General features: G+C 45.1%; 1 protein-coding gene across 6 annotated transcripts in view; it reads right to left on the bottom strand.

Moving 5' to 3' along the window:
* LOC149442437 (cytosolic phospholipase A2 gamma-like) overlaps nucleotides 1–26187 on the bottom strand; it is an 87562-nt gene extending 61375 nt beyond the window's left edge. Inside the window, exons 1-3 of one of the 6 annotated variants that reach the window (XM_089656100.1) lie at nucleotides 25994–26187; nucleotides 11711–11749; nucleotides 7055–7089 (exon numbers count right to left, since the gene is read on the bottom strand). In XM_089656100.1, coding sequence (XP_089512226.1) covers nucleotides 7055–7089; nucleotides 11711–11749; nucleotides 25994–26026 — 107 coding nt within the window. In that variant the 5' untranslated portion in view covers nucleotides 26027–26187. Of the gene's footprint in view, nucleotides 1–7054; nucleotides 7090–7759; nucleotides 7811–7963; nucleotides 8233–11710; nucleotides 11750–25993 lie in introns of those variants that run through there. The other 5 variants (XM_089656105.1, XM_089656104.1, XM_089656102.1 and 2 more) reach the window with 5 other exon arrangements.
* Nucleotides 26188–26512: the final 325 nt, after the last annotated feature.

Genomic DNA, 26512 nt, shown 5'->3' with positions numbered 1-26512 from the left:
AAGCTGGTAGCACTGCGCGAGTGGGGCCACACAGGGGGGCCTGGGCAGCAGGAGGAAATGTATGATGCACAGGGAGGGTGATGGGTGCACCAGGGGGCAGTTACTGGAACCGATCCCCTGTATGGCTCCCACTGCAGCAGCCGAAAGACAGCAGCAGGGAGAGGAGAAGAAGTCAGCTTTCAGCTGCTGCGGAGAGAGCCATACAGGGGATCGTTCCAGTAATTGCCCCCCCCTCCATGCTAATCACCCTCCCTGCCTACACTTGATTCACCCAGCTGCCTGGGTGAATCCCCCTGCTGGCCTGGGCCCTGTACAGGAGGACTTGTGGCACTCCTTTATCTACAGCCCTGACTTTTCGGCCTAAATGATCACTGATGGGAATGGGAAACTGAGAAAAGGTTTCCTTACACCTAATGCAGAATTATGATATTCTCCAATTTTCACCTCTCAGGTAGGCATTGAGAGTTTCTGCTTAGTTTACCTACCACAATGCAGAATTACAGTATGTCAGTATGATCATTGACTTCTGCACAAACAAGCCCTAGCATTTGTATGAGTGTGAGCTCCCTAGTGGGACACTGACTGATGTGAATGGATTTGTGAGGCCTATTTAAGAAAAACTGGTACCATGACATTTTTGCACCATTTTCTCAAATACCACTTTTGCGAGTGTATTCACAAACCACTTTCCATCATATTTATAAAATTTGAGTGATTAGAGAGGCACGCCCGATGTCCAAAATAAGTCTCACTTGATGAGTTTTATAGTTGTTTAATGAAGATAAAAGTAAACAAGTAGAGCCAACGCGTTTCAGGGGCCTTGCCTCCCCCTTCATCAGGGCTGTATTTCTTGGAGAATGGCTAGACTCTGAGAGGGTTAAGTATATTTGATCGGCGGCTCTGCAGTGTGCCGGCATTGTCAGCAGCTTCTGTCAGTGCAGAATATACAGAATTTCACCCTCTCCCAGCCTGCTGCATGAAGAGGATGAAGGCTGTGACTGCTTCACCTCCCATCCTACCATCATCCCAGCCCCACATTCTGCCTCTTGTCCTATCACCTGTTTCTGCCCAGCCCTACACTCTGCCTCCTGTCCTATCACCTGTGTTCACCCAGCCCCACATTCTTCCTTTTGTCCTATCACCTGTTTCCGTCCAGCCCTACACTCTGCCTCCTGTCCTATCACCTGTGTCTGCCCAGACCCACATTCTGCCTCCTCTCCTATCACCTGTGTCCGCCCAGACCCACGCTCTGCCTCCTGTCCTATCACCTGAGTCCAACCAGCCCCATACTCTGCCTCCTGTCTTATCACCTGTGTCCACACAGACTGACTCTCTGCCTCCTGTCCTATCACCTGAGTCCATCCAGCCCCACACTCTGCCTCCTGTCTTATCACCTGTGTCCGCACAGACCCACACTCTGCCTCCTGTCCTATCACCTGTGTCCGCACAGACCCACACTCTGCCTCCTCTCCTATCACCTGTGTCCATCCAGCCCCACACTCTGCCTCCTGTCTTATCACCTGTGTCCGCACAGACTGACACTCTGCCTCCTGTCTTATCACCTGTGTCCGCACAGACCCACACTCTGCCTCCTGTCCTATCACCTGAGTCCATCCAGCCCCATACTCTGCCTCCTGTCTTATCACCTGTGTCCACACAGACTGACTCTCTGCCTCCTGTCCTATCACCTGAGTCCATCCAGCCCCACACTCTGCCTCCTGTCTTATCACCTGTGTCCGCACAGACCCACACTCTGCCTCCTCTCCCATCACCTGTGTCCATACGGCCCCACACTCTGCCTCCTGTCTTATCACCTGTGTCCGCACAGACTGACACTCTGCCTTCTGTCTTATCACCTGTGTCCGCACAGACCCACACTCTGCCTCCTGTCCTATCACCTGTGACTGCCCAGACCCACACTCTGCCTCTTGTCCTATCACCTGTGTCCGCACAGACTGACACTCTGCCTCCTGTCTTATCACCTGTGTCCGCACAGACCCACACTCTGCCTCCTGTCCTATCACCTGTTGTTATGATCCGCCAGGTGGTGCCTCAGGCTGCCAACTGACAGACCTACTCAAAGCATGGGGTCTAAGCCCGGGCTGTGCTTTCACCAGGGCCCCTGATGGTGGGGATGGACTTGAAACAGTCCCGGGCCAGGTCACGACCTCCGAGCAGGCCCACCAGTGGCTGAGGAGACCTCCGGGGATGTATGCAGGTACCGGGAGAGCCAGATGTGAAGAGGATGGCGGCCCCGGCAGGGTAGTAACGGATCGTGGGCCCGTGAGGGTAAGCGGGGTACAGAATCGGTGGGCAAAGAGTAGTCGGGTCACACGCAGGATCAGCAGGGTAAGTCAGTCCGTAGAATGGTCAGGGCAATCCGGGTCAATCACAGGAGCAGGCAGAGTAGTCAAGACAATCCGGGTCAATCACAGGAGCAGGCAGCGTAGTCAGGGCAATCCGGGTCAATCACAGGGGCAGGCAGCGTAGTCAGGGTCAATCAGGGTCACTAGACGGGTGCAGGAACTCAGAAGCACAGAAAGACCAGAAAGACCTTGCGGCAATCTGTGACAGTGCAGGGCATCTTTAAATAGTGCGCCCTGCACTGTCATTGGCCGGCTAGGACGCGCCCCCGGCTGTCATTGGACGCCTGAGGCGCGCCCGCGGCTCCTACTGCGCATGCGCGGCGTCCTGTCAGCCGCGGCTCGCCAGGACCTAGTGCCTGTGATCTGCCGCCAGTGCGCATGCGTGGGGGACGGCGCCGCGATCCGGGACTACGGAGCCGCGATCCCTGACACCTCTGTCCATCCAGCCAGACACTCTGCCTCCTGTCCTATCACCTGTGACTGCCCAGACCCACACTCTGCCTCTTGTCCTATCACCTGTGTCCACCCAGACCCAAGCTCTGCCTCCTGTCCTATCACCTGTGTCTGCACAGACCCATGCTCTACCTCCTGTCCTATCACCTGTGTCCACCCAGACCCACACTCTGCCTCCTGTTCTATCACATGTGTCTGCCCAGACCCACACTCTGCCTCCTGTCCTATCACCTGTTTCTGCCCAGACCCACACTCTGCCTTCTGTCCTATCACCTGTGTCTGCCCAGACCCACACTCTGCTTCCTGTCCTATCACCTGTGTCCACTCCAACTAGCACACCAACCGTGCCTGCAATGAATTAATCTAACATATGCACTGTGCCTGTGATAGGGATCTATGTGTGCAGGGCAGTAGATTTAATTGGATGCAGCTGATCCTGGCTGCTAATTGCCATTGCCTGAGTCTCAGAGAGACCAGCCTGGGAGGGCTTTGGTACCCAAACACTCTCCCTCTCTTTTTTCCCTGCCCCTTCTCACTCCCTATCCCCCCACCCCTTTCCCTCTTCTATCCCTCTCCGTTCTCCTCCACTCTCTCTCTCCTTCCCCACCTCCACTCTCTTCCCCTTCCTCCAACCTTCCCTAATGCCCCCTTTTCACCCCCTTCTTTCCCCTCTCTCCTCAATTCTCTCCCATCTCCCCCCCTCACCTCCCTACCTCCCATCTCCCTATCTCCCCCCTTTCTTTCCTCCAACTACCTCTCTCCCTCGCCTCTCTTTTCCCCATCCTCTCCCACTCTACCTTCTCTCCCTCCTCTCTCTCTCTTACCCTCTAACCTTTTTGTGTGCACAAAAACATGTACAATTGAAATGTATTTTTTTTTTTAATATCCATTGTCCTGAAGTTTATGCATGTATGTGAAAGTGTCACTTGTGACACAGAAATTAGGAGTATTTTGTATATTTAGGGACTGTGGCATAGACTAGGCTTAGGTTCTATTTAACCCTTTCGTTGCCAGGTCCATACATAGTTACATAGTTGGTCTGGCTGAAAAAAGACAAAAGTCCATCCAGTTCAACCATTAAAAAAAAAAAAAAAAGTTATAATCCTGCACCCACAGTTGATCCAGAGGAAGTTAAAAAAACCCAGCAAGTATGATCCAATTTGCTCCTGCAGGGGAAAAAAAATTCCTTCCTGATTGGATATCGGATCGGATATTTCCTGGATCAACTTTACCTATTTACCCCCTTGTCCTCTGTGATGACCTCAGGGTGAATAACTCTACACCGAGTTCACTATATGAACCACTGATGTATTTATACATGTTGATCATATCCCCCCTTAATCTCCTCTTCTCAACAGAGAATACATTCAGTTCCTCTAATCTTTCCTCTTAGCTGAGCTCCTCCATGCCTCTAATCAGTTTGGTTGCCCTTCTCTGTACTTTCTCCAGTTCCCCAATGTTCTTTTTGTGAATTGGTGCCCAAAACTGAACTGCGTATTCCAGATGAGGTCTTATTAATGGTTTGTACCGGGGTAATATGATATCTCTCTCTGGAGTCTATACCTCTTTTAATACAAGAGAGGATTTTGCTCGCTTTAGAAACCGCAGCTTGGCATTGCATGCCATTATTAAGCTTGTGATCTACCAGAACCCCCAGATCCTTCTCCACCATTGATTCCCCCAGTTGTACCCCCCTAGTATGTATGATGTATGCATATTCTTATATTTCCATATGTTTATTAAGGATTTTTAGAAACATACAGAAAGACAGGAAATGCAACCCACCAACATGACAAGTTGTAGAACATCAAGCAATGAAACAGTATATTCAAGTACAATGTGTAGCAACACAACAACAAAATCGACCAATGAAGCGTAATGAGAGGAATACACTGGTAGCACATTAAGATTTTGATTGATTATGAGCAAATTGCATCATGTACAGAGTGGTACAAATAATATCATTAAAATAGTAGACAAACGTAGAGAGAACAAAAAGTGAGGAAAGAACTGAGGAAGAAAAGTAAAGAATAAAACCCTGAAAAGAAATAAGAGAGAGGGCCAGCCAAGAGTCCGTTAAATAACAGAAATATACCGAATCCATGGGTTCCAAGTGCTCTCAAATTTAGAAGTATTGTTAAGTATACTAGTAAGTTTATCATTAATCACAATCCAATTAAGTTTCTGTTTGACTAAGTCCAGCGAGATTGCTGACTGTTTCCAATGTTTGGTTATCGTAACTCTTGCCGCCAACAGGATATAAAGAATCAATTTAACCGATTTCTTGGGAATATCAGTAGGCAATAAATGAAATAGAGCTATTTCAGGGGATCTACGAATATTAACCCCCATTACCGAGTAAAGGAAATTAAATAAACGGATCCAAAACCTAGTCACCACAGGGCATTTCCACCATATATGGAGCATAGTACCCTCCTGTCCACAATGTCGAAAACAGCTGGGTGACACAGAAGGGTACATTTTAGCAAGACGTGTAGGGACCAAATACCACCAAAGAAGCGTTTTGTAGTTAGATTCAATGAGTATAGTGTTAATTGAGATTTATATAAAGCATTAGCCGTATTCCGCCAAGTGTCTAACTCCAGAAAAATATTTAAATCCCTTGTGCACCATATAAGAAAGCTTAATATTTGGACCAAAAAGGGAAGCATATATATTAGATAGACAACCTTTCACTGTCCCTGAAGCCCCACAGGAGACCTTGAGAGGGGTGAGCATACAGGGTTTCGTTAGTAATTTAAGCTTGCTTTTGATAAAAGACATGATTTGATGATAGCAAAACAGTTCGCTAAAAGACAGGTGGCATTTTGTCTGAAATTATTGGAAAGAATATGGACGAAGTCCTTCCAAATAATCCCCGATACGCAAAAACCCCTTATTGATCCCCCATTGAAACACAGATGGTGTTAAACCAGGTGTGAATTCAGGATTACAAAAGACTGGGGCCAGAGGGGTATGTAGGGAAAATAAAGGCTTGCGGGCCCACCATCTATCCTAGAATATTAAGCATGCATATTCTTAGCCCCCAAGTGCATAACCTAACATTTATCAACATTAAACATCATTTGTCACATAGTCATGGCGTACGTACTAGACAGTGGGGGTTTTTGGCCACTGGCCTTGGCCTTGGCCACTGGAATTGTGTATAAAACGACAGGAAAATTCCTGCCTGTCAGGAGGAAGTAATCGGGTGGCTGCACTGCCACCCAATCCCTTCCATAGCCCCCAGTACCGGTGCCCCCCCTCATGCATGCTCCCACCATGTATCCACCATGCATGGCGGGTGCTGGCAGATGGAGGGGAAAGAGGAGTCCGCTCTCCTCCCCTTCTTTCTGTGGCCCGGAAGGTGATGTGTGTGATGTCACTTCTGGGTCACTGCTGTCACTATCTCAGATAGCACAGCCGAGAAGCAAAGCAATACATTGAGTGGAGGCCAAAGGAGACATGCAGGGTCTTTTAGACCCTGCATGTCTCAATAAAGAAAACCTGTCACCCAAAAATCATCATGTGTCCCCTATGCGATAAAAAAAAGTTAATAAAATGTTTTTATTGCAAAATAAAGAGGTACACCCAAGCACATAACACCCCCCCCCAAAAAAAAATTGTAACCCTCTCCCACCCCCACATATATACGCACGTAAATGCACAAGTCAGGGCGCCTGAAAATGTTGATTGCGTTACGCATGTTACATAACCCTACTTATGCTCACATTTTGTCATGCTCTTTTGACTTTTTAATTTTAAGGCAGATTACTTGGTATTCAACTATCCAAACCTTTATGTGTAAAAAGTCTGTCCTGCATAAATACTGTACATAAATCTTTATTTTACAAATAAGCATACAATGCCCAGTAATCAGGGGCAGACTGACCATTTGGAACCTCGAGCACTGCCCGAGGGCCCGGGGTCAGTAGGGGGCCCCATGAGATGCCCCTGGTACCTTTTTCATTGGCTTTTTTGAGTTTGGGCAAGTACACAGGGGCCCCATGATCCCCTATTGCCCGGGGGCCCCATGAATTGTCAGTCCGCCCTTGCCAGTAATAGCAGTACAACACCCTGTTTAAAACTGAAAAGGCAGTCAATTAAAGCCAAAGTGGGGGAAGGAAGGAAGGAAAGAAGGACTTTCTACAAATGAGCAGTAAGTGACCTATTTCTTGTTAATTATAGGATGTTACATACTCTAATAAATCTAAATATTATTAATAGTTACTCACTCTGAAGGAGAACAATCTGTAACGTCAGGACTTTTCTGTAGAGAAACAAAAGACAAGGGTGGTGTTTATAAGAAATCTTGTAAAGCACACATCAAAGGACAAAATTAATTTTTTAGGTCAACTATAAGCCCTCTGCTGCCTTGGACCCCCTTAGTAGAATGCTGTAGCTTGGATCCCATGTTGTCTCATTTCCAAATGTTGTTTACAGCAACTATATCTGATGAAATGGTGAGAACACTGCACTGATATGGCCGTGAGTTAATACCAGATTCCACCAGCAGGGGGCTGATGCAGGTGAATTCTTTCATTTTATTTTGTAAACTATTTGTCAAATTAGTTTGTTAAGAAACATAGCCAGAGTCAAAACAAATTAATAAAAGGTAATGAGCAAATTAGACATTGTACATAGTAGGAAGTTTTTTAAAGATGCATATCATTTCAGCTGTATGGGGATAAATATCATGTTTTGCCTTTTCATACACTTTAAAGGCTTCTTTACTTCAATGCATTTTATAAAACTTTTGCTGTAGTTTTTAATTCATTATCATTCATCTTCATTCAAGAATAATCCATTCAGAGATTTTAAAGGGGAACTCTAATGGTTTAGGGGCTGTTTTTTATTAATTTACATTTTCAAACTGATGTTTGATTTTTTTCATTATTTATATGAAAGCTTTATTTTAAAAATAAACATTTAATACATACTGTAGTACACTGCGCCTCACTGACTGGAAATCCCATTGTGTATCTGCAGAAATCTAATGCTTAGCAAGATGGTGAAGAAAGCATGTATGGTGGCCAGTAGCCCTAAGTTATGGTGGTGGGTGGCTGTTTTAATGTGTGTCCTCAGGGTGCTTGGACTGTGTTGGACGGACAGGCAAATATCAGAGGCAGCTGTGTGGGACTCACTGTGGGGGTGGACATTCTTGATGCGGCTGCAGCTCTGGGTGTACTTTGCAGAGGAATATGGTCACAGCCACTGGATACCCTGGAGTTTAAGGAACAGCGAAGCAGGAGCCAAGAGAGCTGTAGTGCCAGTTGATCTGGAGAGTGGTGAGCAGTGTTCTGAGCAATCCGACAGTTGGCCAGGGAATCAGAAAAGTTACAGTTGTGGAAATGGGAAAGGAGGAAGGCAGCAGCAGCTGTTATGTGCGAAATAGCTAAGTCTACTGGAGCTAGTCTGGAAGTGCCAAATGAAGACGCATAGATCAGGGTACAAAGTGCCAGCCAGACAAATAAGGCTGAGCAGAGGCCAGGATAGGGTCTACAAGAGTAGGGGCTGGTGGGGGTGGAAGCCGAAGAGGAGATGCGTCAGACCCAAGAATAGAAGAAAGAGCTGGACTGAGAGTAAAGCTCAGATGCCTTGGACCTAAACTTACACCACCTTCCAGCTTATTTCTGGCAAAGGTGGTGTCCCTGGAGGGGAAAATGGAGGAGCTACAAATTTATATTGCCAAACAAAGACACTTGGGAGAGTGTTACATCCTTGTTTTTACAGAGACATGGCTTCATAGAGGTATACCTGATAAGATTGTTACCTTTTCAGGGGAGGCTTTTGTTGAGCTCTAATAGGAGTTTTCCAGTAAGACTTCATTAGGTACAAAAAATGGCCTACTCCTAAAGTCAAAGTTGCACACCCCTTATCTGCATAGGCAGTTTTCTGGTAAAAGTACATTATACCTTTTACCTCCTGATAGAATTTACATCAGTTATTATTTTCAAGGTGTATACATATTCCGCCTAATGCAAATTGCAAAACTGCCATGCAGTTGGTTTCTGATTCCAGGAGTGCTCTGGTGGCAAAAAACACTGACAGAGTTCAAATAGTGGCAGGGAGTTTTAATAATCATTTTTAAGATCTGCTCCTAGGTTTGGACAGCTACATTCATGTTTCATTTGAATCCCAGCCACGGCACCACCTGCCTGGAGTTTGCATGTTTTCCCTGTGCCGGCGATGGTTTCCTTGAAACTTGAGCTTAAGATTAAGTTCTGTAAACAGCAGAAAAAACAGGTAAAGATAACCTTGCACACATGAAGCCTGAAGCAACATCTGCAGTATGGAAAAGTAAGCGTGACATACTCATATACAACAGTTCATATTTACCCGACTAAAAAAAAAAAACATTTTGTGAACACCTGCCCATCACACCCATATGAGCTTGGTGGACTTCTCGTTCCTAAACCACGGGCAGTAATAAGACATTCCCACCCCCTTGCCTTCCTCTCCCCCTTGTGACTCTAATAGCCTCCACTCTTCTGTGATGGCTTTCCACATGAGTTTGGAGGATTTCTGTGGGAATTTGTACCATAAGAGCATTTGTGGGGTCAGGTCTGATGTTGGAGGAAAAGATCTGGATTAAATTTGGGGTTCCAGTTCATCTGAAAGGTGCTCAGCAGAGTTGATGTCAGGGCTCTGTGCTGTCCACTTGAATTCCCCAACACCAGACTCATCAAACCCTGTCTTTATGGAGCTGGCTTTGTGTACGGAGCACAGTCATGCTGGAACAGAAAAGGACCTACCCCAAACCGCTGCTACAAGATTGGAAGCATACAATTTTCTAAAATATTTTTTTATGCTGTAGCACTAACACCTTAAAAAAACACACACACCTGAACTCAAGCATTTGTAGGAAGGTCAACTAAGGTTTGGCAATGCATATATATATATATATATATATATATATATATATATATACAGTTGTGTTCAAAATAATAGCAGTGTGTTGAAAAAAGTGAATAAAGCTCAAAATCCTTAAATAGCTTTTATTTCCATACACACAAATGCATTGGGAACACTACATATTCTATTCCAAATCAAAACATGAAGAAAAATATATCAAATTTGTGTTGTTCCTCTAAAAAATAATAGAAAAGTGAATATTAGACTGTTCAAAAAAATAGCAGTGTTTGTATTCTTCTTTACAAACTCAAACATTCACTATATAAACTGAAAAATGTTTGAAGATTTTGCTTTCCTTTGAATCACTTAATGAATATTTCGTTGTATAAGCACTGTTTCTGAGAACTGCTGTACATCTGTGTTGCATGGAGTCAACCAACTTCTGGCACCTGTGAACAAGTATTCCAGCCCAGGATGATTGGGCTACATTCCACAGTTCTTCTCCATTTCTTGGTTTTGTCTCAGAAACTGCATTTTTGATGTCACCCACAAGTTTTCTATTGGATTAAGATCCGGGGATTGGGCTGGCCACTCCATAACGTCACTCTTGTTGGTCTGGAACCAAGATGTTGCACGTTTACTGGTGTGTTTGGGGTCGTTGTCTTGTTGGAACACCCATTTCAAGGGCATTTCCTTTCAGCATAAGGCAGCATGACCTCTTCAAGTATTCTGATGTATTCAAACTGATCCATGATCCCTGGTATGTGATAAATAGGCCCAACACCGTAGTATGAGAAACATCCCCATATCATGATGCTTGCGCAACCATGCTTCACTGTCTTCACAGTGTACTGTGGCTTGAATTCAGTGTTTGGGGGTCGTCTGACAAACTGTCTCCGGCCACTAGACCCAAAAAGAACAATCTTACTTTCATCAGTCCACAAAATGTTGCGCCATTTCTCTTTAGGCCAGTCAATGTGCTCTTTGGCAAATTGTAACCTCTTCAGCACATGTCTTTTTTCAACAATGGGACTTTGCGGGGGCTTTTTGCAGATAGCTTGGCTTCACATAGGCGTCTTCTAATTGTAACAGTACTCATAGGTAACATTAGACCTTCTTTCATCTTCCTGGAGCTGATTGTTGGCTGAGTCCTTGCCATTTTGGCTATTCTTCTATCCATTCGAATGGCAGTTTTTCGCTTTCTTCCACGTCTTTCAGGTTTTGGTTGCCATTTTAAAGCATTTGCAATCATTTTAGCTGAGCAGCCTATCATTTTCTGCACTTCTTTATATGTTTTCCCCTCTCCAATCAACTTTTTAATCAAGGTACGCTGTTCTTCTGAACAGTGTCTGGAACGACCCATTTTCCTCAGAATTTCAGAGAGAAATGCACTATAACCAGCATGTACAACATTTGCTGCCTTCCTTCCTTAAATAAGGGCAATAATTGCCACCTGTTTTTCAAAGAATGAATGACCTCACTAATAGAACTCCACACTGCTATTATTTTGAACATGCCCCTTTCAATTAGTGATTCAATTACACAGAATCAGCAGCATGCATGTCATGACTGTTGGGTCTGTTGGATTTCTATTACTCTACTACACCTGATAGTAAATTATTTGCCATGTAGAAATATCATTTCTACCAAAAACAGTGATTGATCAGGTTAGTGATGTCTGACTGCTATTATTTTGAACACAACTGTATATACTAAAATAGTACATCTTTTTCTTTCTTTATTATGTCAAAGACTACAAGATTTTTTTATTGCTGTGGCACTACACATTCCACTTTGCACTGTTTAGCAGAATAAGTCCTCTGGTAGGTTAACTGGCTCCTGTCTATATTGGCCCTAGTATGTGTATATATGAATGTGAGTTAGGGACCTTAGATTGTACGCTCCTTGAAGGCAGGAACTGATGTGAATGTACAATATATATGTAAAGTGCTATGTAAATTGACGACGCTTTATAAGTACCTAAAATAAAAAATAAATAAATACCTGATAATAAATAAAGTAGTACACTCACTCACCCTTCTGTTTGGTAAAATTGTTGCTCTTGCACCACTGAGCTTCCATAAAACCAGAAAAATAAAAATAATAATTACACCAAAACCAAAATTCAGCATGGAGACTCCGGGACACATTCCTATATGCTTGTGACAAGATGCAGAGACAAATGGCTTTGCTAATAATAAACCAATGACAGAATCATGGTCATGCAGTTAGAGTGACAATTATTAGGCTTCGGTGTCTTTTATTATCTTGTCAACTAAACAAACATAAGAGCATTTGTAAACCTCATAACTTGTAACAAAAAAAAATCTTTATACCATCAGGTATGATAAAAAAAAGAAAGGTTTTTGTGCCTACAAAAGTTCCTTGTCTCTGTATTCTGTGCAACCATTGTGATCTTACTTAAGAGTTTATTTGTAAAAAATTCATATAGCAATGGATGTAGATTGGTTCTGTGTGAATGGGGCAAAAAAAAACAAATGTTATTAGGCTTTTTCCTGTGCTAGTCGAATGTTTTTCATTGATTTAAAGCAGAATTAAACGGAGACAATTTTTAATGGGCTTCAGGAACTTTTAGTCATAATGTAATAGAATACACAGCATATTACCACATTATGGCAAGCTTACTTGGCAGGTTATCACATTAAGCACTGCGCTGTCAGCGCACCCATCAGTCCCAGGAGCTGCCATCTCCTCCTGGTCTTCCTTCTGGGTTCTGACTCAATGTACGGTTTACAACTAATGTACACAAACACTGAGAGGCATAGAAAAATGTATAACGAAATGAAAACAAGAAGCGCACCAACCTTGCGCATTACCTCAGTAACCAAAATGTATTAATTATAAAATGATACTCACATACAGCGAATAAAATCAGGAATGTAAGTCCTCAGAGGGACTTGAAGGATAAAGAGCCAGCGCGAATCCCATCAAGGGGGTGGATACTCAGTACAGCTGACACTTTTCGAAGGGCGTCCCTTCTTCATCAGAGCCCTTTGAAACTGAGGACTTACATGCCTGATTTTATTCACTGTTTGTGAGTATCATTTTATAATTAATACATTTTGGTTACTGAGGTAATGCGCAAGGTTGGTGCGCTTCTTGTTTTCATTTTGTTTTGCAGTATTGGTCGGGCTTCCCCAGCCTTGTTTGGAGCTGCACAATTCTACATGCATTGGTGGTCGATTTTTCCAGGTCTGGTTCCATCCATTTGCCACCCACCTGGGTTCTAGAGCGCAGGAGAATTCGTTTCTGATTTATAGAAAAATGTATGACACAGGGAATCAATAGGGTTTACTTATGCTGTAACCAGGGGCGGACTGACAACTCATGGGGCCCCCGGGCAATAGGGGATCATGGGGCCCCTGTGTCCTTGCCCACACTCAAAGCACACCCAAAAAATTCTATAAAAAGGTACCAGAGGCATTAGATGGGGCCCCCTACTGACCACGGGCCCTCGGGCAGTGCCCGAGTGCTCGAATGGTCAGTCCGCCCCTGGCTGTAACCACTTCATGATGAAGGTAAAACAAATCCTAATGCCTGATTACAGTTTTGTAACTTTGATATGTGTTAGTAAAACTGTACATATCAACCACTTACGTTATCCAGGTGAATTATACCTTCTTATTTTCAGACAAATTGGGCTTTCATTTGGTGTAAAATAGTTTTGAATATCTCCTGACTTTTTTTTTATTATCAAGGGAAAATTGGCTCAATATAGTAAAAAAATATAATTTAACAAAATTCAGCAGTCTTGCTATTACCATGACCTACCACCAAAGAACAACCCAAAACAAATTTTCCTACTCCGAATGATTGCAGGGATGCGACATACCTGTATGTTGTTTCTTGTCTGTACCAAGAGTAGGGCCCAGAAAAAAATAATGCACATTTTCCTTTTTTTATCCTACCTAAATCACACTGACATGGACATTAACTTACAATGATAGTACATTTAAAATGCGTTTTTTTATCCCACCTAAAATGACTTGACTTTGACTCAAAGCATAACCTTTGACCCTAACATTAACCCCAATCGTAACCCTGACATTGACCTAGATCAAATCCTGATCTGGCTAGTTTATTTTTATTTTTTTACGCATGTTCTTTTTTTGTTTACATTTTTCTCTAGCAGTGGAAAAAGATACAACGTATCTTTTTTCTCCATTTAAGAGGAGAAAACAACATGGGCAGGCTGTACAGTGACTAATCACTTTGATAGCCAATCATAGGTTTTCACAGTGATCAGGTGATCGTTAGTATGAGACCCAGAATTAGCGGTGACAGCTCAGTCTCTGTGCTGGGAGCGCACTGAGCAGCTTGATCCCAGCACAAACAAAGTAGCATATATGCAGCTGCACACATAAACTTCCATGAGGCCACGCTCATACGCTTAGCGGTACGGGGTGAAGTATGTTTAATTCCACATTAAAACAGAAAATACCTGTTTCCTATCAGGTCTGCCTTCCTTTTGACTGACAGTGCACAATGATGGGTGGATCCATAGCTGATATTCAGTCCAATAGTGATTTTCAAATACTCCTACTTCTGTCATTCTAAAGCAGTGGTCTACAAACTGTGGGCTGGGGGCCGGATGCTGCCATTTGCTTAATTTTATCTGGCCCTTTAGGCAGTATGCCATTCACTGATAACAACACTTGGACTTGTGTCCTCCCATTGACACCAACAATTGGGCATATGATCCCCCACTGCCATTAATGGAGGGGCATAGTTCCTCCCAATGACACCAACAACAGGGCACAATTCCTCCCAATGACACCAACAGTAGGGCATGATTGCTCCCAATGACACCAATGATGGGGCAATATTCCTCTCACTGACACCCACAATTAGGTGTATGTCCTCCCATTGACTCCAATGAAGGGGCATAATTCCTTCTAGTGACACCAATGATGGGGTATTGTTTAGTTTCACTGACACCAGGACAATTTCTAGTCCCGCTGGCCTCAGTCCAGGGGTGGACTGACCATTTGGAAAGTCGGGTCAGTAGGGGGCCCCCTGAGATGCCCCTGGTACCTTTTTCATAGGCTTTTTTGAGTTTGGGCAAGGACACAGGGGCCCCATGATCCCCTATTGCAGTGTTTCTCAACTCCAGTCCTCATGGACCCCCAACAGGTCATGTTTTCAGGATTTCCCTCAGATGAAACAGCTGTGGTAATTACTAAGGCAGTGAAACTGATCAAATCACCTGTGCAAAATAATGGAAATCCTGAAAACATGACCTGTTGGGGGTCCATGAGGACTGGAGTTGAGAAACACTGCCCTATTGCACGGGGGCCGCATGAGTTTTCAGTCCGCCCTTGCCTCAGTCCAACCCCTCTACAGTCTGAAGGACAGTATACTAGCCCCTTGTTTAAAAAGTTTGGAGATCCCAATCTAAAGCAATGCTGACCTGATGGAGAACTAGTCTCTCAGTTCCCCAATAGGCTCTGCCCACCCAACAACTCTGTGGCCATGGGGAATAGTTCCCCATCAGGTCCGCCTCTTCTGTGAGCTCCTCATTTCCCACATATGGGCATTGCTATATTTGGGTAATTACATTGTCAGTATCCCATCCCCTTTGTTTACATTCAGCTTTGGACCAGGAAATCTCCTGGCTGACAGCTGAATGGGGCCCCTGAGTACTGGTGTGGGGCTGAATGGGGCCTCTGAGTACTGGTGTACCTTCATATGACAGCTCTGATCTGGTCTTAATTGACACCAGTTTTCTAATATGAACTGGTGGTAAATCTTTAGGAATCTGTCACTGCCATAGAGACAGGTTCTTAAAGTGGTGGTAATTAGAACTATTGGGGCTTGTGTTGGTAATGTTACTAAAACTGATACAAAGGCTTGCCTGAAGTAGGCACTGGTAGCTTTCAAAATAATTAATGTCAGAAAATTGTTGTAAAGGTTTTATTTAATTCTTGTCTTCTTTTTGTCTTGTCTCTTTGTGTTTTAATAAAACAAGGATAACAGGATTATGCTATATGGAGATTTGTTTTCTTTTGCAATGGTTAAAATATCGGGAAGGAGTGTGATATAGTATGGAAGCAATGTTTGACCTGAATATCTAGTAGGGTCTATATGCTCTTTTGAGTTTGTAGGCAGGGGTTGGTTTAGTAAGGTTCCTTGCCTGAGTGGTTGGTGTGTGGAATCGGTACCCCCTTTCTAAACCATGGTGAGTGGAGCAGCAGAACAGGTCACCCCTAATTTACATTATGTAGGTGTGTGACCTACAAGAGAGAGATCCCTTCAGAGCTGGACTGACAGGAAGCTTTGGAAGAAACACAGCAGGTAGACTCACAGTGGAAGGTGTATAGGACCTGGCTACCCATAACTTACAGCATATACTGTAGGTTTCTAGCCTAGAGAACAGTGGGCCTTCTGAGTCTAGGCCCAGGGAGAAACTTCATGTGAGGACCCACTGCTGGGGGACTCATGAAAGCATGTGGAAAGATGACTGGACTTTAGGAGTTTGAGTTGGTGGCACTGATGCGTTCTGCATTATGAATGGAAAATGATAATGTTGAGAAGCTATTGTACCAAGTTCTTGACCCCCTCATTCAGTAAACCATTGAAAATCATCCTGTGTGAATATTCTTTATTCAAGAAGGTGGGCCTTGAGCCAGAAAAATGTGAGTACTGCAAGAAAGGTCTAAAGTATGTGGGATAGAAAATGGCGGAGTTTCTGCTAAAGACAGACATGTGCATACCCTACCTCATGAAGATGCATTGTGGGGTCCCTGGCCAGCTTTGGCGAGAAGTGGCAGAAAACCCAGGTTGCTTACAAGTTCATCATAGAAGGTGTTGGGCACAGCATGGACTGGGGAATTCAATAAAGCAGTAGTTCCCTGCCTGTGGTAGTGCCCTTTAAAACCATATGTGCCTGATTCAGGCAAGCATTTGTGCCAGTTTCAGTAACATTACCAGCATATGCGCCAAATTCAGGTAGTTCTTACTACTGCCACTTTAGGGATATGTTCGTCGATTAGTAAATTGGTCATGATTAAGACTAACTTTGAGCTGGCTTATGGAGGTACACCAGTGCTGTGTTGGGAAGTTGTCACAAATGTGACATCAACCTGCACAGGGCTCCATTTCTGGCCCCATTCAGCTGTTACCCAGATGGATGAATGTAAACAAAGGGGACATGGCTACTGGCTATGTCACTACCCAAAGATGGTATTATCCATATTTGGGAAACAAGTTGAGAAACTGGGTGATCAGAGCTTATGGGGAACCAAGAGACCAGGTCCCCGTCAAGTCACCTTGCTTCTGATTGACAGCAGATGGCAGTGGGTGGATTTGAAAGCTGCCACTGGACGGAATAGTGGCTATGGATTCGCCCACTGCCGTGTGCTGTTGGTGGAAAGCTTTGCCCACTCCTACTAAAAAAACTTCTCGGTCATGCACCTGTCAGTTGATGGCAGCAGCGACCAGACAGGGAGTGCACTGAGGAAGGAGTGTCCAGTATTGATACTCCAACCTCAGTGCCCAAGTCCTAAAGGCTACCTGAGAGGTACATGAATTGGGCGCAAGTTTAAAGGCTGTTTACAACTCTGTTTATGAATTAGGTAGAAGAAGAAAAAACATACACTTTTGATGCAGTTTAAAGTACTGTTGTGTATGATACAAAGTAAAACCACATTGGTTCCACAGAGTACAGAGGATTTGAACAGACAAGCTTTTGTGGACACAAGAGACTTTAATTTGTTATTTGCTGTGTCTTCACATATGATGGTGGCTATGTGGTTAGCACTTCGGCCTGGTCGCCCTAAGGTTGTTGGTTCAATTCCCAACCACAACACTACATGCCTGGAGTTTGCATGTTCTCCCATGCCTGTGTGGGTTTTCTCCAGGTACTCCTGTTTCCTCCCACACTTCAAAGACATGCTGGTAGGTTAATTGGCCCTAATATGTGTATATATGAATGTAAGTTAGGGTCCTTAGATTGCATTCTCCTTGAGGGCAGGGACTGATGTGAATGTATGATCCCCTCATGTATTGTATTGGTATTGTTCTGTCACATGTTCTGTCCCCCTCTGTAATGTACAGCGCTGAGCGAACTATTGGCGCTTTATAAATACTGTATAATAATAATATATGTAAAGCACTAAGTAAATTGATGGTGTTCTATAAGTACCTGTAATAAATAGATATTTTTGGTCACAAGTTATGAGATTTACAAATGTGCTTATGTTGGTTTAGTAAATAGCATTTTTTTGGTTTTATAATCTTGTGCTCATAGGACGTTATTAGTTAATATCCACGCCTATTTTTATTGCTGCTTGCTCCAAATTTATATATATATTTTATATGGTTGGTTCTCTTTCAACTTATCCTATAATATTTTTAAGATAATGAGACCATGCTATGTAATAAAGTACAAAGAATAATACCTTCAAAGATCACAAAGAGATAAAATATTTGAAAAGGATATAAATGAGACAGAAAGGTGTTAGTAAACCACTTCAGTTCCAGAAGAGTTTAGCCCCTTTGTGACCAGACCATTTTTTGCTATTTAGCACTGTACGTTAACTGGCAATTGCGCGGCCATGCAACACTTTACACACATGAAATTTAAATAATTGTTTTCCACACAAATAGAGCCTTCTGTGGGTGGTATTTGATCACCCTTGGGTTTTTAACTTTTTATTATATAAACAAACACCAAAAATTTTGCAAACAAACAATATTTTTGACTTTCTGCTATAAAATACATTACATTGCCAAAAGTATTGGGCCACCTGCCTTTACACACACACATGAATTTTAATGGCATCCTAGTCTTAGTCGATAGGGTTCAATATTGAGTTGGCCCGCCCTTTGCAGCTATAACAGCTTCAACTCTTCTGGGAAGGCTGTCCACAAGGTTTAGGAGGGTGTCTATGGGAAGGTTTGACCATTCTTCCAGAAGCACATTTGTGAGGTCAGGCACTGATGTCGGATGAGAAGGCCTGGCTTGCAGTCTCTGCTCTAATTCATCCCAAAGGTATTATATCAGGTTGAGGTCAGGATTCTGTGCAGGCCAGTCAAGTTCCTCCACCCAAAACTCGCTCATCCATGTCTTTATGGACCTTGCTTTGTGGTGCACAGTCATTTTGGAACAGGAGGGGCCATCCCCAAACTGCTACCACAAATTTTGGGAGCATGAAATTGTCCAAAACTTCTTGGTATGCTGATGCCTTAAGAGTTCCCTTCACTGGAACTAAGGGGCCAAGCCCAACCCCTGAAAAATAATTCCACACCATAATCCCCCCTCCACCAAACTTTACACTTGGCACAATGCAGTCAGGCAAGTACCGTTCTCCTGGCAACCAACAAACCCAGACACATCTATTGGATTGCCAGACAGGGAAACATGATTCATCACTCCAGAGAACACGTCTCCACTGCTCTAGAGTCCAGTGGTGGCGTGCTTTACACCACTGCATCTGGCGCTTTGCATTGCACTTGGTGATGTAAGGCTTGGATGCAGTTGCTCTGCCATGGAAACCCATTCCATGAAGCTCTCTACACCCTGTTGTTGTGCTAATTTTAAGGCCACAGGAAGTTTGGAGGTCTTTAGCTATTGATTCTGCAGACAGTTGGCGACTTCTGTGCACTGTGTGCTTCAGCATGTGCTGACCCCGCTCTGTTATTTTACTTGGCCTACCACTTTGTGGCTGAGTTGCTGTTGTTCCCAGTTGCTTCCACTTTGTTATAATACCACTAACAGCTGACCGTGGAATATTCAGTAGCAAGGAAATTTCATGGATGGACTTATTGCACAGGTGTCAACCCATCATGGTACCACGCTTGAATTCACTGAGCTCCAGAGAGCGACCAATTCTCTCACAAATGTTTGTAGAAGCAGTCTGCATCCCTAGGTACTTGATTTTATACAGCTGTGGCCATGGAGGTGATTGGAACCCTGAATCCAATGATTTTCAGGGGTGTCCCAATACTTTTAGCAATATTTTGAATATCCAATAAAAAAATATAAATTTAACAAATTTAGGCCAAAATGTATTCTGCTATATGTCTTTAGTAAAAAAAAATATTGATTGATTTGCATGAAAGTTTTAGCGTCTACAAACATGGTATTTACACTGGACTAAACAGTGATCAGTGATTGCCAAACATCCCTGCAGCCCTCAAACTTCCACTCGCCCACAAGTGGGGGCGGTGAGCAGTGCCGGGACAAGAGATGTGTGGGAGGGGTGGTGGTGAAGGCAGTGATAAGCAGCGATCTCCTGTATGGCTTTCAATAAAGCAGCTGGAAGCCGCGGGGAGGGAGAGGAGATCCGGCTTCCAGCTGCTTCATTGAAAGTCATACAGGAGATCACTGCTTTGTCACCGCCCCCACCGCTGCACAGAACATACCTGACTGCTCTTTTTTCTTTCTTCCCCCCCCTCCCACCGCCGCTGTGTTCTTCTTAATGCCCAGCCCCTCCTTCAATCCTCCACACTAATAGGAGAAGAGGGGAGAGAGGCTGGTTCTGCTTTGCTTCCCCCTGAGCCCGCCCACACTCCAGTCTGTGCAGCTTCAGAGGATCTGTGGGCAGGAAACTGAGCACAGCAGCCAACAGCTCTGATGCATCTGAATGAGCCACGTGAGTCCCACCTACCTTCCACCCACCCACCCCTCCCTTCCACCCCTCCCTTCCTTCCACCCCTCCCTTCCTTCCCTCCACCTCTCCCTTCCTTCCACCCACCCCTCCCTTCTTTCCTTCCACCCCTCCCTTCCTTCCACCTCTCCCTTCCTTCCACCCACCCCTCTCTTCCTTCCTTACACCCACCCACCCCTCCCTCCCTTCCTTCTACCCACCCCTCCCTTCCTTCCTTCCTTCCTTCCTTCCACCCACCATTCCTTCCATCCACCCATTCCTTCCTTCCACCCACTCCTTCCTTCTTTTCCACCCCTTCCTAACTTCCACCAAACCCTCCCTTCCTTCCTTCCACCCACCTCTTCCTTCCTTCCACCCTGCCCTCCCTTTCATCCGCCCCTTCCTTCCACCCACCCCTCCCTTCCACTCACCCCTCCCTTCCTTCCTTCCTTCCACCCACCCCCTTCCTTCCATCCATCCATCCATCCATCCATCCACCCCTTCCTTCTTTCCACCCCTCCTACCTTCCACTCTTCCTTCCTTCCTTCCACCCACCCCTTCCTTGCTATGGAAATTGTGCATTTCTCATTTTTTTATAGACATACAATGACTACATTCTGAGTCATAGCACAAACATGAGATTTAGACCTTGGCCAGAAGAAAATTTTAGTGACTGGACCTCCTTGAATTTTAATTCAATACGCCTGCTATACACTGTCACTGTCCTATTGACAATGGCTGGGAAGGGGTTAATATCTAGAGGCAATCAAAAGGTTAACTGTGTAACAAATGTAATGTGTGTAAAGTGTGCTGATTTTACTAAGCAATGTCACTGTTTTATCTCCCTGCTTTGCAGGAAGATAAAAACAGTCACATTGCTGCTGTCTGTAGAGAGCCCTGTGTTTACCAACACAAGGCTCTCTACTGTAATTTGCTCAGCTGATCAGCAGGTTCCAGCCATGAATCATTGGCCAGGACCCACTGATCGGCTTGTGCTGTAGAGAATAACAGCACAACCGGGGTGATGGAAGCGCACACACGCCCGCTACCTGGAAGATCCAAGTCATGTATATGTACATAATCCTACGCAGCTTGGCCGCTCTGCCACAGTATATCTGCGGTAGGCAGTCGCCAAGCAGGTAAAGTAAATGTACACCTATATTTAAAGTGGAATTCTAGGCATGATCTAACTTAAGCTTAAAACTTTTCCCACTCCTACCCTGTAACTACCCTGTAGAACAAAGACACTTACCTTTTCTCAGGGTACTCCAATCATGTGATCGGCTCCCAGTGAATGCTTCAGGGGAGAGGAGGGAGTGCCAATAACGGATGTTCCACAATAAGTCTAAGGGTGATGTCACCATCCAGGCATTTCATCCTTTTCAGCGATCTCTACCCTGAAGCTAGCCACTGGGGAGATCATATGACCAGAACGGAGCACCCTGAGAATAGGTAAGTATAAGCATCTTCCTTTTACAGCAGGGGTGCTCAACCTGTTGCCCGCAGGCCACATGTGACCTTGGACCCCTCCGATGTGTCCCTCGACCTCAAACCAGTGCATTGTACGCATTGATCAGGATCTGGGCTTGCCAACCCACCATCCCAGAGCATCAGAATGCATCAAGATGCAGAAGGCCACAAAGGGAGCAGGAGCCACATAAGCTGATGCTTTCTCTGTATCGCCAGCTCCTGTCTCAGGTGAAGTGATATCAAGTGCCTGGGACCTTTCAAGCAGCCTGAAGCCAGCAGAAGCTTGTAAAGGAGGGGCGGCAAGGGTGGCAAATACAGGAACCAATCCTCTCCATTTTCTTCTAGATTTTGCTGAAATATGGCTTCTACTCCTCTCCCTCCCACTGGCATTCAGTGGCTGCAGGAGGAAATTGTTCATTATTCTATTCAAAATAAACCATTTTAAATTCTGAACCATTTCAATTCCATGAGACCCGCAACCAGTTACCAAATAATTTAAGTGGCCCTCTCTCTTCAAGAGGTTGAGCACTCGTTTTACAGGGTAATATTAGAAGGGGGTGGGAGCAATTTTAAGCTTAGTTAGATCTAGCCTGGAATTCCACTTTATTCACGTTTAGTTTGCTAAGGCACTGTGTATCATAAACAAGTGACATTTGTAAAAATAAAATACTTGGTTTTTTTACTTTTTATTTGCCTATGTTACATAGTTGCCAACATTTCCCAAAAATTTTTAGGAGCACTTTTTTTTGTCCAAAAAGGGAGTGTGAGTAATGTATCATTTTAATTAGGGGTGGAGAGTTCAATTGTGGATGTGGCTCAGTATAAATCATAAAAAATTCAGCGAAAGATGGAGGTGGTTTCAATTATGCTAAAATATTGGGTGTGGCTTAAATGGGTGTGGTTAAACAGAGTCTGAGATGACTTACATAGTGGAGAATGTGGTAATGTTAAATAGTCAAATATACTGTACGTAGGGCAGTGTACAGAGGTCAGTAGTATGTAGGGCAGTGTACAGAGGTCAGTAGTATGTAGGACAGTGTACAGGGGTCAGCAGTATGTGAAACAGTGTACAGAGGTCAGTAGGATGTAGAGCAGTGTACAGGAGTCAGTAGTATGTAGGGCAGTGTACAGGGGTCAGTAGTATGTAGAGCAGTGTACAGAGGTCATTAGGATGTAGAGCAGTGTACAAGGGTCAGTAGTATGTAGTGCAGTGTAAAGGGGTCAGTAGTATGTAGAGCCGTGTACAGAGGTCAGTAGGATGTAGGGGGGGGGGTGTACAGGGGTCAGTAGTATGTAGAGCAGTGTACAGAGGTCAGTAGGATGTAGGGGGGGTGTACAGGGGTCAGTAGTATATACAGCAGTGTACAGAGGTCAGTAAGATGTAGAGCAGTGTACAGGGGTTGGCAAGCAGCCATCAGATGTTTTGGGGCCCCTTACACAGTTTTAGGCCTGGGTCCCCCTGGGTCTTACCACCAACATTCCCCAGGGCCCGCCCACTGGCCATCCCATCAAATCCTTCAGTGCACCCACTTTTATTTAAACACTCCTAAAACATAATATATCCTCCATCCCATATCCTCCTCCTCCTCTAGTCCCCTCTTCTCCTCCACCAGTCCCATCCCCTCCCCCTCCAATCCCACATTCTCTATCCCACGTTCTCCTCCTCCAGTTACCTTTCCTTTATACCATGTCCCCCTCCTTCTCCATCCTATCAGCTCCATTCAATGTCCTCCTCCTCCAGTCCTATCTCCCCCATCTCATATCCTCCTCCAGTCCCATCTCCCCCATCCCATGGCCTCCTCAAGTCCCATCTACCCCCTACCCTTGTCCTCCTCCTGCTCCTCCAGTCATATCTCCCCCATCCCAAGCCCTCCTCTTCTAGTCTCATCTCCCTAATCCCATGTCCTCCTCCTCCATCCCATGTACTCCTCCTCCTGCAGGCCCATCTCCTCCATCCCACGTCCTCTTCCTACTGTCCTATCTGCTCCATCCCATGCCCTCCTCCTGTCCCATCTCCTCCATCTCAGGTCCTTCTCCATTCCCATCTCCCCCATCCCATGTCCTCCTCCTGCACCTCCAGTCCCATCTCCCCCATCCCATGTCCTCCTCTTCCAGTTTCATCTCACCCATCCCATATTCTCCTCCTCCTCCATCCCATGTCTCTCTCCTCCATCCCATGCCATTCTCCAGTCCCATCTCCTCCATCCCAAGTCCTCCTCCTCCTGCTTTCAGTCCCATCTCCTCAATCCCATGTCCTCCTCCTCCTGTCCCATCTCCTCCATCCAATATCCTTCTCCAGTCTCATCTCCTCCATCCCAAGACCTCCTCCTCCTTCCAGTCCCATTTCCTCCATCCCATGTCCTCCTCCTCCTGTCTCATCTCTTCCATCTCATGTCCTTCCCCATCCCATGTCCTCCTCCCCCTCCAGTCCAGAGAGAGAGAGAACAAAGGAGAGAATGAGAGAGAGAGCAAACAAAAGAGAGAGTGAGAGAGAGAATGATGGAGAGCATGAAATAAAGAGAGCGAATGAGGAAGGGAAAGAGAGATAGAATTAGGGAGAAAATGAGAGAATAAGGGAGAGAGAGAGAGAACAATGGAGAGAATGAGGGAGAGAATGGGAGAGAGAGAATGAGGGAGAGAATGAGAGAGGAGGGAGAGAATGAGAGAGCAGGATGAGAAGGAGGAAGAGAGAGGGAGGAAGAGAAAGAGAAAGGGGGAGAAAAAGCGGAAAAAGAAGGAGCAGAGCAAAAAGGGGTGGGCAGGAGATAAGGGGCTGTCCTCTGCGCAGAAGGCTCACTCACTAAATATGCCTCCCCCATTCAGGCTGGCCTCCCCCAGGGCTGTGGCAGTTATTGTTTCAAAACTGCCACCCTGCTGCCTACAGCAGGGTGTGCATTGCATGCAGGTGGCTGGAGTGTAGGCTGGGTTGGGGCTAGAGTGGTATAGATGCTCTCCAGACTGTCTGAGTCATTCATGATGTCTGGGGGTGAAGATGCTCCTTTGGCACCTGCACACGCAGATTCCCCAACCCATTCCACCCCCTACATGTGTATGGGCTGTCCCCCCTCCCCATGGTGGCCCTGGAGGTCAGTAGGATATAGGGCGGTGTCCAGAGGTTAGTGGTATGTAGAGTGGTGTCCAAACGATCTGTAGCATATAAGGCAGTGTCCAGAGGTCTGTAGTATGTAGGCGTCAGCAGGCAATCAGCTGACAGATCCCCTGCTGATTGCCTAAACAGAAGTGGAGGGATCCCCATTTTTTTTGTTCAGCGGACCTGATCAGACTGGAGGTAGGTGGGTGTAAACAGACACAAGTCTGTGTACATCGGCCTGTCCATAGGGATGAATGGAGGGTCTGATCAGGTCTGCCTCAAAAGCTAACAGACAGACTTGATTGGACCTGCCATGTGAAAGTAGGCTCAGGTCCCATTCACATCTGGGGGTTTTACATCTTGGGCAGAATTGTGGCAATTCTTCCCGAAATACAAAATGCCCAGATGTGAATGGAGCCTGAGGCTCTTTACACATGGCAGGTCCAAAAATGCTCTACAAAAATGACAAATCGCACATGTGCTCAGGTGCCATTCCTTTTTAAATGGCACCTATATGCGGTGCAGTTCTGTTGTGATTGCCATGCGATAAATCGTGGCAAACTTGACTGTGCGAAGCTAATCTCCCAAAAGAAGCTTTTGCTCCTTTTTGGGTGACAAACGTCATGTAATGTGGTTTGCTGCGAATGCAACATTATTTATTGCATGACAATGCCAGCAGAACCACACTGTGTTTAGGTGCCATTGAAAATGAATGGCACCTGAACATACGTGGTGCGATTTGTCATTTTTGCTGAGTGGTTTGGGATCGCGATGGAGATACAAAATACCCAGTTGTGAACGGGGCCTTAGTGATAGTGTCAGCAAGCACTGACTGTGACAAATTGGGTTTAAAACTACACTGTCCAATTTCTCACAGTCAGAACAATGCTACATGAAAATGGAGATACCATCTTTGTCAGCTAACAGCACTTTTTCTAAAATTTTAGATAGAAGTAAAAAAACCTCAGTTTTCATGTAGCACTGGCCCGACTGTGAGAAACTGGACATTGTAGTTTTAAACCTGGTTTCTCACAGTCACTGCTAATGCTACATGAAAAGACAAGAGAGATGCCCATTGCAGACTTTTTTCACTTCAACAGCAGTTTTGCTGATCATCTGGAGATCCATAGCACTGGCACAGAGCTTACCTCCATTGCTGACACTTCACCAGACGAATGCATGGGGGCTGGGCGCGATTATCTGAGGTTGGCTGCACCCACTCACACTGCAAAGCCTCTCTACCTCGGGGATGCCGGGGATGCCGGAGTCCTCAATGACAAGTGACAACCTTCAGTGAGCACAGTGAGCTGATTTGTTGTGCTGGCCGCCCACAGGCAATCCAGAGTGGCAGAACCCACTGCCTGTTGTCTGGCCGGGCCCTGATGTAATTTCCGGGACGAAGGCCAGGACAAAGTTGTTATGGGACTTGGCAACTATGATGCTATATCTTAAAGCTGCTCATCTGCTTTATTTGTCCTGGTGACCACTGTCAGAAAGTGAGAGAAAATCCAAAGTTTTTGTTGTCACCAAAACAGGAATAAAGGGGAAATCTTTCAATGAGGACATTTGCCTAGTGACAGCTATCTAAGAAGGGATTTACTTAATTTTGGGAAGATTCGTGTACAGGGCAGTCAATGCAAGGAAATCTTCGCTATGGGACTCAGATG

This window comes from Staurois parvus, unplaced genomic scaffold (assembly GCF_062004578.1).
Source record: "Staurois parvus isolate SC_StPar_1 unplaced genomic scaffold, SC_StPar_1.0 ptg000886l, whole genome shotgun sequence".
In the NCBI taxonomy this organism is placed as follows: Eukaryota; Metazoa; Chordata; class Amphibia; order Anura; family Ranidae; genus Staurois; species Staurois parvus.
Note: the sequence above shows the minus strand (reverse complement) of the source record. Positions and strands in the feature narration are given on the sequence as shown.